This window comes from Microcaecilia unicolor, chromosome 7 (assembly GCF_901765095.1).
Source record: "Microcaecilia unicolor chromosome 7, aMicUni1.1, whole genome shotgun sequence".
Lineage (NCBI taxonomy): Eukaryota > Metazoa > Chordata > Amphibia > Gymnophiona > Siphonopidae > Microcaecilia > Microcaecilia unicolor.
In genome coordinates this window covers 220,319,522-220,337,340 of record NC_044037.1, presented here as the reverse complement: position 1 = coordinate 220,337,340, position 17,819 = coordinate 220,319,522, and the positions used below count along the sequence as shown (strand labels likewise).

At 44.1% G+C, this 17,819-nt stretch overlaps 1 protein-coding gene across 1 annotated transcript in view; it reads right to left on the bottom strand.

Moving 5' to 3' along the window:
* Positions 1-319: 319 nt before the first annotated feature.
* NFE2L2 (nuclear factor, erythroid 2 like 2) overlaps positions 320-17,819 on the bottom strand; it is a 35,549-nt gene continuing 18,049 nt past the window's right edge. Inside the window, 9 exon segments of the mRNA XM_030210849.1 lie at positions 320-1,988; positions 8,018-8,059; positions 8,062-8,115; positions 8,117-8,194; positions 8,597-8,689; positions 11,427-11,453; positions 14,549-14,638; positions 14,640-14,755; positions 14,758-14,792. Of these exon segments, the coding sequence (XP_030066709.1) occupies positions 771-1,988; positions 8,018-8,059; positions 8,062-8,115; positions 8,117-8,194; positions 8,597-8,689; positions 11,427-11,453; positions 14,549-14,638; positions 14,640-14,755; positions 14,758-14,792 (1,753 nt within the window). The 3' untranslated portion in view covers positions 320-770.

Here is a 17,819-nt window from a genome sequence, read left to right as displayed (position 1 = left end):
GATGGCTAAAAGCCTAGAAATTAACCAAAGAGGAGGAATTAATATGGCTCCTAATTTTATTGCATTTATTAGTAGTTTTTTGCTCTATGAATTATGATTACATCAGCAATGAATATTCCTACATATTCTTAATTTTGCCAAATTAAAATTTTATACCAGTTTGTGGCAAATACTGCCAAATATTTCTACAGTTCTAGCAATAAAACACGTTACACCAGCAGTGTGTTTTACACTTTATTAGTGCTTTAAGTTAAAAACTTAAAGAGAAAAAGTTTATAAGAAAAGCTGCAAGGTGGTTTTCTTCAAAATTATATTTATATATAAAAAAAGAAGCAATTGATACCTGATGAAAACTGATATTCAGAGCACACTAAAAAATCAGAACTTTCATATAAATCTATGAACAAAGATAGCTGTACATAAATAAAAGGTGTCTTAAGCTATTTACACTTATACAGAAACTAGTCAAAATAATACTAAAAGATAAAAGTACAGTAACTGCTACAAAAAAATTACAGATGCTGCATATTACTATTATATTTTTTACCAGTGCACTGTCTACACTAGCTTAGCATTATATATATATATATATATTTTTTGCATAGAATCACTTAAACCATGATATAATTCTACATTTCACATCACAATAAGAGCTATCAGGTTAACAAGGCAAACACACTAATTCTGAGAAAGCCAGTCCTGCTGTTCCCCATCCCTTTCTTATATAATCACCCAACCAGCCCATGCACACACTAAAAAATAATTAAGCTTTAGTTTCTCTGAATTCCTGGTTTCTTGCTCTTGGGGACGAGAAATACATTGCCATCTTGAGTTTGCTGCAAGGAGTACTCGTTTGGAGAGTAAGGATTCCCCTCTTCATCATGCAACTTGCTGAAAACTTCAAGGTAAAGCGTGCTGAGCTGTTGTTTAAGTGCCCGAAGGTTTTTGTCATACTCTCCTTTTTCAACCAGTAATTTCTCTCTCTCATCTTTCAGGTGATCTAAGTCATGCTCCAGCTCCACAATGTTTTCCAGTTTTCGTTTGCGGCAGTTTTGAGCAGCTACTTTATTCTTGCCTCGCCTGCGTATGTCACGAATTAATGCAAGCTGTGTTTCGCTGAACTGGTGCTTTGACATCATTTCGTTGAAGTCATCCACAGGAAGATTGATGATTTCTTTGACCGAGAAAGGGATCTGTAGAGCTTTAGCTCTTTGCTCATCTCTTGTGAGATGAGCTTCCAGGCGGTTTGAAAGTTTGTCCTTTGCAAATGGAGCTTTGCTGTGACCTGGGCTGGCTGGAGGCTCTTTTTTCAGGCTGGCATTAGGCTTCAGACCAGTAACCTGGCGTTTCAAAAGAAGAGAGGATAAGGGTTGATAGGCTGTATTTTCATGGGACTGCATGGAATACATTTCAACATGTTGTGACTGCACACTGCTAGGTGTACTGTCCATATCTTCCATTTCAGAATCACTGTAGCCAAAGGAAGCATCGTTGTGGATGGAAGAGCCTGCGGAATGGGCTGGAGATGTGGCACCAGGACTTGAGTTCACTGAAATGCCTGAATCGGAATCGTTGAATTCTGGTGCTGGTCCTTGATTGTCTCCATTAAAAGCCTTACACTTCAACAAATCTGAAACATCAAGAGGTTCATCTAAAAGCTTAGAGGCTGCCTGACTGGTGGGGCCTGGTGATGTCATGCTGCTGTTCACCTTTATGTCTATCAGGGCAGGGTATAAACCTCCACAAACATCAGCATTGAAAGATGTACTTGTCTCTGAAGAATTTAAGCTCATCTGGTCAAGGTCTTCTGAATGCACAGTCGCGCTGAAGGAATCCTCAAAAGCGTCCACATACATGGATGCTGAGTTTTGTAATTGGTTCTCCACTGTGGCGAAGGAAATACAGAAGCTTCCAGGCAGTGCTGGTCTAGTTTCTGGGGTTTCAAGGACTGTCACTTGCTCCAAACTATCATTCTCAATTTTGAGACACTACATAAAAATAAAAATTGTAAATAGGTTTACATCACAATTAAAACAAATCACAATTTATATATTGTTCTTTATATTTGTGAAGACCGAATTAAAATAGTAACTTATAGACAAATGTCACTATTTCAAACATTTTGCCAGGGAGAGCCTTACACTAACAGGATCTTAAATGAATCACGTTTTTAAAATAAGTCATGCTGATTCAGACCAAGGTTCATCGAGCTCAACATCCTGTCTTAGACAGTGGCAAGTCTGGATCGCAAGTACTTGGCAAAATCCCAAGAAGTACCATAGTAATGATGGCAGATAAAGACCTGTACGGTCCATGTAGATACTAGTTTTGCTGGCTGAAAGTTTGAAAGGGTTGTTCGTGGCATCATATATTGTATTTACTTGCCCAGAAACTAAGTACTGTTTATGTATTGTGTTTTTTCTTTTTTAATTGTACATGTATTACCAGTATTACTGCTGTTAACCTTTTTGAACTAATGTAAGCCACATTGAGCCTGCCCATGGGCAGGAAAGTGTGGGATATAAATGCCATAAATAAATAAATAAATAAATAAATAAATAAATAAAATTACAAAAAAACCCACAACACAATTCTGTAAACTGCTCTGGGTGGATATCAATCAAAATTTTATAAACACATTTTAAGGGATAAACAATCGCTTCCCAAGCTTAACCTAGAAATCTTATTTTATTATTTTTTCTCCAAGAACTTGGCCAGGCCTCTTTTTAACACTGCTACATAGTCACCTTGTCCACATCCTCTTGCAACAAATACCAGAGTTTAATTGTGCACTGCCAAGTACTTTCTATTATTTGCTTTCAGTCTGCTGTGTTTGTTTCTTTTCATACAGCATTAAAACAAGACGACACTTTTAAGAAACTGTTTAACCTACTTGGATTTATGTAATCCAACCAACTCATGATTTTATGAATTTCTATCATATCCCTTTGTCCTAACTTACTTAGCCTTTCTTCATAAGTATGTCTCAACCTTTACCATTTTTGTGTTACCCTTCTCTGAATCTTTGCTAGTTCTGCTATATCCTTTTTGAGACTCAGGAGACCAGAACTGCACACAATACTCGAGGTGTGTTTTTTTTGTTTGTTTGTTTTGTTACATTTGTACCCCCGTGCTTTCCCACTCATGGTAGGCTCAATGCGGCTTTACACCAAGACAAATACAGAGGCAGAATGATAGGGATTATTGGAAAAAGAATGGAGACCCACCACGGAGAGTAACCAAACGCACAACCCCACACACTAAAGGACACACACTAGACATTATCACATATAAATTCGATCCAGACTTAAACCTTATACTAGCAGATACAAAATGGATACCCACACCGTGGTCAGACCACTACAAAGCATACATCTCCCTCCAATGGCAAACAAAAACCACCATTAAAAAACAAGAACGAACAACCTACACCACGAGAGGAAAAATAGACCCGGTAATATTCTGGCAACAAATCTCCTATAACGGATGGACAACGAAGGCAGACACAACCCAATTCCTCCTAGACTGGGACGATAGATGCAGAACAATATTAGACAACATTGCCCCAACTCAAACCAGAACCTCGCACAGAAAGAACTCAATACCGTGGTTCAACGAGGAACTGAAAAAACTCAAACACAAGTTAGGAAATTAGAACGTGCGTGGAATAAAAAGAAAGACAATCCCCACACTTAACGCTTGGAAACAACTCCGAAGAAAATACAAATACACCATAAGACAAACCAAAGACTATACTACAAAACTGAAACTGGACCAAACTACAAGGACATACACAAACTCTTCAAACTCGTGAACAAACTACTAGACACCACACCAGTCACGAACAACAGCAAAGACACACCAGGAGCTGACAACCTCGCAAAGTACTTCAAAGAGAAAATCGTACAACTGCGACTTAAAATACCTGTTAGCCCCATCGAATACGCTACACTCCTAGACTGTCTAGACCCAGACCCTGGGAGTATACCCAGCAGATAGGACTTGGACTGAATTCGAGATACTATCGGAAGATCTCATCTCCCAAACGCTTAAAAGATTTGCCAAATCTCATTGCAAACTAGATATATGCCCAAATAACCTTATGAAATCGGCCCCCTACACAATTTATAACAGACACTAACGATACAACGTGAATTTTATGCTACAACATGGGACTCTTCCCAAAGGAGAAAGGAAACATTCTTACTCACCCCCATACCCAAAGATGCAAAGAAAAATGCTAGTGAATTAACCAACTATAGACCAGTAGCATCTATTCCCTTAATAACCAAAATAACAGAAGGGATGGTGACCAAAAACTCACGGACTATCTAAACAAGTTCTCAATACTACACGACTCCCAGTCAGGATTTTCGTTCTAATCACAGTACTGAAACAGTACTAGTTACGCTCATGACTAATTCAAACAAATGATTGCACCGGCAAGAACATACTACTTCTACAATTCGACATGTCAAGCGCCTTCGACATGGTTGATCATGGAATTCTACTACACATCCTTGAATACTTCGGTATTGGAGGCAACGTTCTTAATTGGGTCAAGGGATTCCTAACCACACGCTCATATCAAAGTGACATCAAATTCGACTACTTCAGCCACAATGGACATCTGAATGTGGAGTTCCACAGGGATCCCCCCCTCTCACCGACCATATTCAACCTAATGATGATACCCTTGGGCAAACTACTATCAAACCAAAACCTCAACCCATACATATATGCTGATGTAAACGATCTACATCCCATTCAAACAAGACCTAAAAGAAATTTTCCAATGAAATCAACCAAAGTCTACATATCATGCACTCCTGGGCAGATGCATTTAAGTTGAAACTTAATGCAGAAAAAACCCAATGCCTAATACTCACCTCTCAACACAATACGAACAAATTTACCATCATCAACACACCAAAACTAAATCTACCAAATTTCAGAAACCCTAAAAATTCTTGGAGTTCCATTGATCGGCACATCACGTGATGTGTTTTTCATCACGCGAGAGGAAAAACACAACCAAAAGATGTTCCCCTCAATGTGGAAATTAAAAAGAGGTAAGACCATTCTTCCCAAGGACCATCTTCCGTAATCTGTACAATTATTAGTACTCAGTCATCTAGACTACTGCAACTCACTCTACGCTGGCTGCAAAGAGCAAATACTCAAAAAACTCCAAACAGCCCAGAACACGGCAGCCAGACTCATATTCGAAAAATCAAATACGAAAGTGCCCAAACCCCTAAGAGAGAAGCTACACTGGCTCCCACTCCAAGAACGCATCACATTCAAAGTATGTACCTAGTTCACAAAATCATCCCTGGCGAAGCCCAGCTACATGTCAGACCTGATAGACCTACCACCAGGAATGCTAAAAAATCAATCTCGCACCATTCCTTAATCTTCATTTCCCAAACTGCAAGGTCTAAAATACAAATTAATGCATTGCATCAACCTTCTCCTATAAGAGCACTCAATTCTGGAACGCGCTGCCACGCAACCTAAAAGAGATCAATGAACGACCAACTTCCGCAAACTACTGAAGACCCATCCTCTTTGACAAGATATCCACAAAGATCAACACATGTGAAACTCCCCACATTATATCCAGAAATTGTTTAATAATGCTTCTGTTAATTACTATCATGTATCCTTACCATGTAACCCAAAATCCTCTTGTAATACCAAAGGTATCATTCTCTTCTTAATTTCCACTATCCATGTGTATTGTAAGCCACATTTGAGCCTGCAAAGAGGTGGGGAAAATGTGGGATACAAATGCAATAAATAAATAAATTCTATGTACCGATTCCCAAACCTGTCCTGGGGAACCCCAGCCAGTCAGGTTTTCAGGATATCCAGAATAAATATGCATGAGAAAGATTTGCATACCAAGGATGCAGTGTATGCAAATCTCTCTCATGCATATTTATTCTGGATATCCTGAAAACCTGACTGGCTGGGTTCGCCAGGACGATTGGAATAACTATTCTACTGCTTTTTTTAGCAGCCATAGTTCATTGGGCTGAAAGTTTCCTTGTTCACAATGACGCCAAACCTCTCTCTTGGGAGGCAACTCCAAATCAGCATTTTGTATCTATAGGATTAATTTTTCCCTATGTGTATGACGACTGTGCATCCAGTCTCACTCCACCATTTTAGCGGTTTTGAATAACTGTGTATAATCTGCACATGTCATCGCTTCATTCCATACAAATAAAATTCCCTGTTCAACTTGCTAGCATACATGTGACCAATACACAAACTCAAATACAGTGCAAAAAACTGTATGAAAGAAAGAAAGAAAAAAAAGACAGGAAGTATAGCCTCGAAGCTAAATGCTCCCTTCCAAGAAGAAAGCTCAATAATGACTACAGCAGGTACTATCACAGGCAAATTCACTGTCACTAACACAGTTCAGATGGAGAAAAAAGCCACACAGCATTAAAAAAAACTCCACCTTAAGAATGTGAACGGTCACAGTATGTCAAACAAAACTTCTCTACCCCTGATTCAGCTTTGGTGAAACGAGGAGCCCTTTGCTGGGTATTTCCCCTGGTACTGGCTGAACTGAATGCACACATTGAAGACTTCATAGACAATTTGTTTGCTTTTTGCACATGTTTTTTTGTGTTTCGGACTACTCCTCCCGGTACCACTAGTTTTTTGCGTACACACTGGCTGGCTGGAGATAGAGATTACTGAGTGGCCAGGCAGCATCACATCCTATAACGTGCAGGGCAATCAGTGCTATCTCCACCTGCTGGTAGACGGACACAATGAACAGGTCTTTGGATTCATCTGCTGCTGAGGTTTGTAATGTGGCACGGTCTAAACCTGACCTTATAATGTCTGCTGGCATAAAAAAGAAACCAGTAATGAGCACCGCTGAGGTCAGTGGTTAATTTTTTTTTGTTTGTTACATTTGTACCCCGCGCTTTCCCACTCATGGCAGGCTCAATGCGGTAGGCAATGGATGGTTAAGTGACTTGCCCAGAGTCACAAGGAGCTGCCTGTGCCGGGAAACGAACTCAGTTCCTCAGTTCCCCAGGACCAAAGTCCACCACCCTAACCACTAGGCCACTCCTCCACTCCAAATTTACTTATGTTGAAGGCTGAAGTAATATAGCTTATAATATATAAGCCATAATCAGACGTTTATACAAACTCCTCTGAACACAGCCTTCTTTGTTTGTCTGAAATATGGTGCTTTACAGAATGTGCATGTCTAAGTGAATAACATTTTTTTTTTTTTAAAGGACCGGGGGGGGGGGGGGGGGGGGGGGGGGGGACCTCACTCTCTACAGGGATTCTTTTGAGCAGTTGTTGTAAGAGACTTTTAAATCTAAGACACACATGTGACTAAACTACATCGTTTATGAAGGATGAAGCTAAAATTTACTTCCAATTACACAAAGTGGTATATAACCAGGCCAACATAACCTGGATCCAAGCATGCCACCTTTCATATGAGAGATGGGTGAATGTAAAGTACACCGTAATGTCATCATCTATCCAGAATACCACTTTCTTTCAGCACGCATAAAAGGTAGGAGTGTTTAATCCACTCTATTCTAAAGGAATAGGGTCTGGCTGGTCATGGGGAAATCACGCGTTGAAAGAAATCAGGTAAGGTTGTCTTGGAAGAATGCATTACAATTCTGTCCCTTCTAGATCACAATTCAAAGCACTAGATGCGTCTAACATTAAACACTAAAAATCCTAGCTCCTCTATTACAAATCTCTCAAAAAACGTTTTGACATTCTTATAACCATCAGTATTTCCTATTCTGCTGCACCACCAGGAGGAACTGCTGCTTTCAGGTCTGTTAGAGACCAACGTGTGTTGAATGTAGCTGGAATTCATCCCTACAGATTCTGTTTCCTATATATAACTATTCAGAAATGTGTTTGTAAGCAGAATGAAAAAACATATTGCATTTATGGACAAACAAATCATAACAGCCTATCCAGATGCCAACAAAACCAGCCCTGTACGTACCCACAGCTCAGGAATGGAGAGCAACTCCTCCCATGCTTTGTTCTAAAATCATCCACTCTGTCTGGGTTGGCCACTGTATCTTGTGGTTCAGATGCCTGCAGTTGCAACAGGAATGAGGGCAGGACTGCAGTCATTCTGGATAGGAACCAGACAATCAAACATGGCTGAAGAGGAAGCCTAAAATTACAACAAAACTACTTCTGAAAACAGGTCTCCTGTATGTCTATCTGCACCATAATTACCATTAATGAAACCCCTTTCCCCCTTGCTCTGAATTTAAATTTTAACATTGAATAATGAGATGCTGTGATGTGCAATCTTCATCTATGATCAATAAGTGAACAGAGTAAACACTCCACATCCGTAATACAGTGAACCTCAATCCCTGTGTCTGCAGGTCTCTTCTACTTTTCCCTCACAAAGAGCACAATACATTTCTGCTCGCTTGGTGGCAGAAGATAAGCCCCAGGACCATGTGACAAGAGAGATGGGATGAGAAGGAGAGGGGAAGGCAGATGTCTACAAGCTATATTATTCTTTCTTTATGCCATATACAGTATTTGTATTCAAATATTTTACTTCATCAGCTCCATATGGGAATGTTTCGTCAAACAGCTGTATGCATTCCTCAAAGGATAGGGCATCTCCATCTTGCTCCAATATTTTGTTATTCTAGAGAGAAGAAAAATCACTTCAGAATGAGAAACTGGACCAGCCTAACTCACTAGCTGCAGCATTTACAATTGTGTTGGAGATGGGGGAAGGGGGGGGGGGGGGGTTCCCAGACTAGACCAGGGCTGTAGAATTTTTACAGGAGAGCGAAGATTACTTACTGTAGCAGGTATTCTCCGCGGACAACAGGCTGATGTTCTCACATGAGGGTCGACGTCCGCGTCGGCCCAGGATCTCGGGCGGCATTTTGCAAGCAAATATAAAAACAAAACTTTGCCAGGGTCTTCTGGCGCACAAAACCGCACGCACCGCGCATGTCTTCCCGCCCATGGTGCGAGCGTGCCTCTTCAGTTTAATCAAAAAGCATAAATAGAAACCAACAATAACAACTCCAAAGGGGAGGTGGCCGGGTTTGTGAGCAATAATCAGCCTGATGTCTCGGAGGATACCTGCTACAGGTAAGTATCTTTGCTTTCTCGAGGACAAGCAGGCTGCATGTTCTCACATGTGGGGTATCCCTAGAATCCAGGCTCACTCAAAACAATGAACATTGGTCAACTGGCCTCGCAATGGCGAGGACTTAACATAGGATTGACCTGAAACCATAAACAACTAACTGAGAGTGCAGCCTGGATTCTAAACCCCCAACAGATTCTGCAGCACTGACTGCCCAAATCGACTGTCACGTCGGGGTGTCCTGCTGGAGGCAGTAGTGAGATGTGAATGTTTTGGACTGATGACCACGTTGCAGCCTTGCAAATCTCTTCAATGGAGGCTGACTTTAAGTGAGCCACTGACACAGCCATGGCTCTAACATATGAGTCGTGACATGGCCCTCTAGAGTCCGCCCAGCTTGGGCAAAACGTGAAGGAAATGTCAATCTGCTAGCCAACGGAGATTGTGCATTTTCCGATGGCGACTCCCTCCTGTGGGGTCGAAAGAAACAAACAACTGGGCGGGACTGTCTGAAGGGCTTTGTCCGCTCCTCGTAAAAGGCCAATGCTCTCTTGCAGTCCAAGGTCTGCAACTGCTTTCGCCCAGGGCAGGCTATGAGGCCGGGGGAAAATGTTGGCAAGACAATTGACTGGTTCAGATGGAACTCAGACACCACTTTCGGCAGGCGAACTTAGGGTGCGTTGTGGATGGACTACTCTGTTATGATGAAACTGTATAAGGTGCATTGCACTACCAAGGCCTGAAGCTCACTGACCCTACGAGCTGAAGTAACAGCCACCTAAGAAAGACCTTCCACGTCAAGTACTTCAGATGGAGGAATTCAGTGGCTCAAAAGGAGCTTTCATCAGCTGGGTGAGAATGACGTTGCAGATCCCATGACACCGGTGGAGGTTTGACTGGAGGCTTTGACAAAAGCAAACCTCTCATGAAGGAACAACTAAAGGGCTGTCCAGAAATAGGCTTACCCTCTACACCGGTGATAAGCACTAATCGCACTAAGGTGAACTCTTATGGAGTTGGTCTTCAGACCAGACTCTGACAAGTGTAGAAGGTATTCAAGCAGGGTCTGTGTAGGACAAGAAAGAGGATCTAGGGCCTTGCTGTCACACCAGACGGCAAACCTCCTCCATTTGAAAGAGTAAGACCTCTTTGTGGAATCTTTCCTGGAAACATGCAAGACTCAGGAGACACCCTCTGAAAGACCCAAGGAGGCGAAATCTAAGCTCTCAACATCCAGGCCGATAGAGCCAGAGACTGGAGGTTGGGATGCAGAAGTGACTCCTCGTTCTGGATGATGAGAGTTGGAAAACACCCCAATCTCCACGGTTTCTTGGAGGACAACTCCAAAAGAAGAGGGAACCAAATCTGACGCAGCCAGAAGGGTGCAATCAGAATCATGGTTCCGCAGTCTTGCTTGAGTTTCAGCAAAGTCTTCCCTACTAGAGGTATGGGAGGATATGCATACAAAAGGCCTATCCCCCAATGCAGGAGAAAGGCATCCGACGCTAGTCTGTCGTGGGCCTGAAGCCTGGAACAGAACTGACGGACCTTGTGATTGATCTGAATGGCAAAAAGATCCACCGAGGGGTGGCTCCCACGCTCGGAAGATTTGTGGACAACGTCCATGTTCAGTGACCTCTCGTGAGATGGCATTATCCTGCTCAGACTGTCGGCCAGACTGTTGTTTACGCCTGCCAGATAAGTGGCTTGGAGAAACATGCCGTGATTGGCGAGCCAAAGCCACATCATGGCCGGCTTCCTGACCAGAGGGCGAAATTCGGTGCCCCCCTGCTTGTTGGTGTAATACATGGCAACCTATTGTCTATCTGAATCAATATAATTTGGTCGGACAGCCAATCTCCTGAAACCTTTAGAGTGTTCCAGATACTGTCGCAATTCCAGATTGATTGATCTGAAGACCTTTTTCCTGAAAGGCCCAAGCTCCTTGAGTGTGAAGCCCATCCACATGATCCCCCTACCCCAGGAGGGATTATCACGTCGTCAGCACTTTTTGTGGCTGAGGAATTTGGAAATGGATGTCCCCAAGGTCAAACTGGTATGAATCGTCCACCAACTGCAGAGAATTCTGGAAGTCGGTGGACAGTTGGATCACATCCTCTAGATCTCCCGTAGCTTGAAACCACTGGGAGGCTAGGGTCCATTGAGCTGATCTCATGTGCAGATGTGCCCTGGGAGTTACATGAACTGTGGAGGTCATGTGCCCCAGCAGTCTCAACATCTGCCGAGCCGTGATCTGTTGAGACGCTCGTACTAAGGACACTAGAGACAGGAGGTTGTCCACCCTTGCCTCAGGAAGATAAGCACGAGCTGTCTTTGTGTTCAACAGAGCTCCAATGAATTCCAATTCTTGAACTCTAGCACCAGAATAGTCATTCGCATGGACTGCTGAGCGCCCGTCTTCGAGGTGCTCTTTACTAGCCAATCGTCGAGATAAGGGAACACATGTACACCCAGTCTGCGTAGCGACGCTACGACTACCGCTAGGCACTTTGTGAACATTCTGGGTGTGGACGCCAGACCAAAGGGCAGTACACAGTACTGAAAGTGCTGTGGAAGTATCAAGATATGTGTTGAAGATCCTTTAAGCTCAGAGAGCATAGCCCATTGTTTTTTTGAATCATGGGAAGAAGGGTGCCCAGAGAAACCATCCTGATTTTTTCTCAAACCAGAAATTTGCCCAGGCCCCTTAGGTCTAGGATGGGACGCATCCCCGTCTTTTTCTGCACAAGACCCTTCTTCCCCTGGTGGAATGGGTTTGACCGCACTGGCCCTTAGAAGGGCGGCGAGTCCTCTGCAAGTACCTGCTTGTGCGGGAGCTGTAAGAATGAGCTCCCGGTGGGCAATTTGGGGTTTGAGGATTTCAGTTGAGGGTGTATCCTAACCGGGACTATCTGAAGGACCCACTGGTCGGCGGTTATACGATGCCACCTTTGGTAAAAAATATCAACCTCCCCCCTCCAACCGCAAAGTCGTTTGCACAGACACTTTTATTGAGGCTATGCTTACTGGAGCCAGTCAAAGGTTCGTCCCTTGCTTTGCTGGGAGAGAGTATGGGCCTTAGACTGCACGCGTGCTTGCTGAGAACGAGCGTGCTGGGGCTGAGCCTGGGCAGGCTGCCGAGAAGCAGAGTGTACCTATGCCTAGGAATAGGGAGCACTCCTCTTCCCTCCAAAATCCTCCTCGAATGAGGCAGTAGCAGAAGGCGCCCGGTGGGAGAGAGAATCCATAGATCATTATGCTTCTTGATCTGATCAACAAGATCCTCTACTTTTTCTCCAAAAACGTTGTCCCCCAAGCAAGGAACAATCCGCCATCCGCTGCTGGACAGAATGATCCAGGTCACAGAATAGCCGTAGCATTTCCCGGACAAAAGAGGAGAAGGACAGGACTCTCCGGTGGAGATAGTCTCCTTTCTCCTTTCTAGCGGAGGGGAAGGATCAGAGGGAATCCCAAAGGATTCATCAGAAGAGAAGTACTGGGATCCTCATCTGACTCCCATTAGCGCTCCTAGTTCAGTGTCAGATAAAACCAGAGTTAAGGTGCTCGACACTATACCTGCCTCGACGCCGAGGAACGATGTCCTCTATGGCGATGTTGAGAGGCCGATGACGGTCCGACTGCGGTGAAGCTCCCTCCGACGTCGAAGGGGAGTCAACCTGGGTGGCAGGCGGCATCGCGGTCGGGGACCTCACCGCTGCAGCAGATGGTAGAGAAGGCGCAAGCACCCCCCCCCCCCCCCGACACTGAAGCTGACTGACGTAGCAATCCCTCCAGAAGTTCTGGAAACAAGGCCCGGATGTGCTTGTCGAGAGCCACCATCAGAGAAGGCTGTGGGGTCGGTGGGACAGGCGGTGTCAGAATCAGTGGAGGCGAAGGAGCAGGTATCGGGCTACTGGGAGACCGACGCATCGGCACCTCCTGTATTGAAGGTGAGCGATCCTCTCGGCACCGATGTTTCTCAGGTGCCAACTCTCTCGACGCCCCAGAGCTCCCGGTACCGTGCGTCGAAGGAGAACAATGACGGTGCTTCTTCGCCTTTGCTCAACACCCGTCATCGAGACTCCTCAGTACCCGATGAAGAGGACGTTGAATCCTCCCGGACTCCTCGGGGCCGGGTCCGACGACGGTCGGTTCACCGGAAGCCTGCACAACAGGAGGCCTACGAGCGCAGGTGGAGGACCCCACTCGATGCCTCACTGCTCCCAGCGCAAGTTGGTCTCACAGTAGCCCATTAACCTTTCTTCCAGACGTCGATGCTCCCTTCGATTGTGACGCCAAGGACCTTCAGTTACCGATGTCGACGGACCAGTACTGGACTGAGCCCCCAAAAGTTTCTCTCATTGGGCTTCTCGAGACACTTGGGTCCATTCTTCATACGAAAGACACAGACTACAAGCGGCTGGGCTCTGGTCAGGCCCAAGGCAATGGACACACCAAGCGTGGGTATCGGTACTGAGATCGTCCGGTTGCACGGAGTACAACGCTGAAGCGCTGGGTGTCTGCGATGATATGGAAGGAAAAACGGCTTCGGCGTAATCAAAAACACGATTGTGCCTAAAATACAAAAAAGGCACCAAAGGAAAAGGGGAGTACCCGACTGCGCGGCTAAAGGCCGGCCGCAACAAAAAAGAAGAAGAAAAAGTAGGGGAAAAAAAAACTAAAAGGAAACTACGGGAACCTACTTCTTCTTTTTTTTTTTTAATCTTTAAAGAAAAAAATAATAAATGTTAGTGAACCAAATCGCCAGACAGTGAAGACTCTTCCTGGGCCTGAAGAGGAGCAAGAAAACAAAAGCTGCCGCACTTCAACGCGGAGAAAGAAAACTGAAGCACACTCGCGGCACGGCCGGGAAGTCGTCCGCGCACGACTCTGCAAAGTTTTTAAATATTTGCTTGCAAAATGCCGTCAAAATCCTGTGCCGACGCAGACGTCGACCCACATGTGAGAACAAGCAGCCTGCTTGTCCTCGGGAGAATTCCTAGATGGGGTTACACCTTCTCCCTCATTAAGGCCTCCATGCTTACCTGTTAATGGCAGTTTGCATGGGGTGCAAGTACCTGTGTGCATTCGCTTGCCCTGACCTTTCCTATACAGTGGAAGCCTGTATCGACTCCAGACCATGCCCTGATTTCCATTGTAGCTGCACTGCTGTTTTTCTGCTTTATGTGAGGGGAGCAGTGCCCCTATTATTTTGTTCTGAACAACATGTAAAATTTTCAAGTGTCATGACAAGGTCACAATGGACAAAAGTTCAAGACGCACTGGTTGCAGAGTGCCTAAAACTAGCACTACTCCCTAACATATAGAACCATAATTTGAGCTACTGTATCTATGTCAAAAGAGAAAAATAAGCAAACCACTCCAAGGGAGCTGTGAGATTGCGGCTTCTGATTCAATGTGCTGCACTGGCAGAACTGGAACAAATTCACCTGTTTCTTCGTCTAACTGCAGCTTAGCCAAAAAGGCCTTTTCTTTGTTCTTTCTGCAGCTGCTCCAGTCGCTCTTTTTCCAGTTTCTTCTGTTTCTCCAATTCATATTCTCTCTGCCGTTGACTGTAATCAAATACTTCACGCCCTGCTCCCAGGTCATGTCTTGTCTCCAAAGGATGTCGATCAAGTCCATGTCCCTGAGCAAAAAAGGAACAAAAAAATTTTGCTTAAACAAAAACTCTCCTAGCTGTTTTTAGACCACAGTATGTACACTTTGTTACTCTATTTGTTTCAATGTTACAGGAATAAAAACAAATAATAAACTTCAAAGAAAGCACAAAGCAACATATACTTGGCATTATTTTATAAAGAACTGATTAACTATAGGGATTATTAGAACAACCAGAGTCAGTATTAATACATAGCTGCTAAAGACTCCAGAACATATGAAAAATCTTTACTTTTATTCACAATAATATCAATTATTCATACAACCCTACATACCCTGTAATGCCTCACTCAGACATTCACACGCTTCTGCCCTCCATCATATACATAACAATGGTGTACAACTATAGATGCCTCTTACAAAGATGATACAGCTCATCATAAATCAATACAATGTGCATAGTCAATTTGAAACTCATCGGATTAACCAATGAGCTCATCATGAACGCTGGTTCTATAAATCTTTAGAAACTGCGATAGTCTGTATCCCTTGTCCTTTGTATAGCTGAAACAGCTTTATAAAAGTTGCACCATATACATAAGTGAATTGGAATATTCCTCCAACAACAACGATGTTTCTTATGGAAGACAATGTCACTGGGGATATCCAAACCCACAAATTGAGGAGGCTGGAAACGTGTGTCCAAGTTTGAAAACATCAAATCGCCGGTTCCCCGATGCTGAGCGGCATTCGTTTCCTTCCTCAGAGGAACCAAAGCTGTAACAACATTAGTAATCATCACCTTCTACATACTTTTATATATTCAAATCTAATTGTACAAACAAAGCGTTTTAAATAGCACTTACTAATAATCCTACAATCAGGCTGCACACCGAGTGGTAATCGGCCGGACTTCCGCCCCGGAATCGCACCACCGGAAACTGTTGCACGTCACCCACAACGGCACATGAATTAAATACCCTTGGGCTCATTAACAAACGTACACGTCAATAATTACATCAACCCACTCGACCTCCAAATTGAGGCCATGCGGTGTTACTGTCCCCCATGTGTAAATGTATCGCTGCTCCAATAGTAGTAAACGAGCACTATGTCTCCCACTTCTATTGGTAGGTACAATCTGCGATAATACTGCACATTGAAGCTGTTCAATAGTGTGTGATTATGACGCTGCCAGTGAGACACCAGCGGATTCTCCTTTTTACCTAACCTTAAATTACTGACGTGTTCTGCCAGTCGATTCTTTAATTGTCTCTTTGTATGACCTACAGTGGGGAGAAATAAGTATTTGATCCCCTTGCTGATTTTGTAAGTTTGCCCACTGACAAAGACATGAGCAGCCCATAATTGAAGGGTAGGTTATTGGTAACAGTGAGAGATAGCACATCACAAATTAAATCCGGAAAATCACATTGTGGAAAGTATATGAACTTATTTCCCTCTGCAGAGGGAAATAAGTATTTGATCCCCACCAAACCAGTAAGAGATGGGCCCCTACAGACCAGGTAGATGCTCCACAATCAACTCGTTACCGCATGGACAGACAGCTGTCGGCAATGGTCACCTGTATGAAAGGACACCTGTCCACAGACTCAGTGAATCATCAGACTCTAACCTCTACAAAATGGCCAAGAGCAAGGAGCTGTCTAAGGATGTCAGGGACAAGATCATACACCTGCACAAGGCTGGAATGGGCTACAAAACCATCAGTAAGACGCTGGCGAGAAGGAGACAACTGTTGGTGCCATAGTAAGAAAATGGAAGAAGGACAAAATGACTGTCAATCGACAAAGATCTGGGGCTCCACGCAAAATCTCACCTCGTGGGGTATCCTTGATCATGAGGAAGGTAGAAATCAGCCTACAACTACAAGGGGGAAACTTGTCAAAGATCTCAAGGCAGCTGGGACCACTGTCACCACGAAAACCATTGGTAACACATTACGACATAACGGATTGCAATCCTGCAGTGCCCGCAAGGTCCCCCTGCTCCGGAAGGCACATGTGACGGCCCGTCTGAAGTTTGCCAGTGAACACCTGGATGATGCCGAGAGTGATTGGGAGAAGGTGCTTGTGGTCAGATGAGACAAAAATTGAGCTCTTTGGCATGAACTCAACTCGCCGTGTTGGAGGAAGAGAAATGCTGCCTATGACCCAAAGAACACCGTCCCCACTGTCAAGCATGGAGGTGGAAATGTTATGTTTTGGGGTGTTTCTCTGCTAAGGGCACAGGACTACTTCACTGCCATCAATGGGAGAATGGATGGGGCCATGTACCGTACAATTCTGAGTGACAACCTCCTTCCCTCCGCCAGGGCCTTAAAAATGGGTCGTGGCTGGGTCTTCCAGCACGACAATGACCCAAAACATACAGCCAAGGCAACAAAGGAGTGGCTCAGGAAGAAGCACATTAGGGTCATGGAGTGGCCTAGCCAGTCACCAGACCTTAATCCCATTGAAAACTTATGGAGGGAGCTGAAGCTGCGAGTTGCCAAGCGACAGCCCAGAACTCTTAATGATTTAGAGATGATCTGCAAAGAGGAGTGGACCAAAATTCCTCCTGACATGTGTGCAAACCTCATCATCAACTACAGAAGACGTCTGACCGCTGTGCTTGCCAACAAGGGTTTTGCCACCAAGTATTAGGTCTTGTTTGCCAGAGGGATTAAATACTTATTTCCCTCTGCAGAATGCAAATAAATTCATATACTTTCCACAATGTGATTTTCCGGATTTAATTTGTGATGTGCTATCTCTCACTGTTACCAATAACCTACCCTTCAATTATGGGCTGCTCATGTCTTTGTCAGTGGACAAACTTACAAAATCAGCAAGGGATCAAATACTTATTTCCCCCACTGTATATAATATAGTGCACACGGGCACCAGATACAATACACCACACACTCGCTAACACATGTGGTGTTTTGCCTTAAAAAGAATTGTTTATCACTATGTGGAATGTCAATCACGCTAGTGTCCACAGAATAGCGACAATACACACATTTACCACACGGGGAATGTCTACCTACACT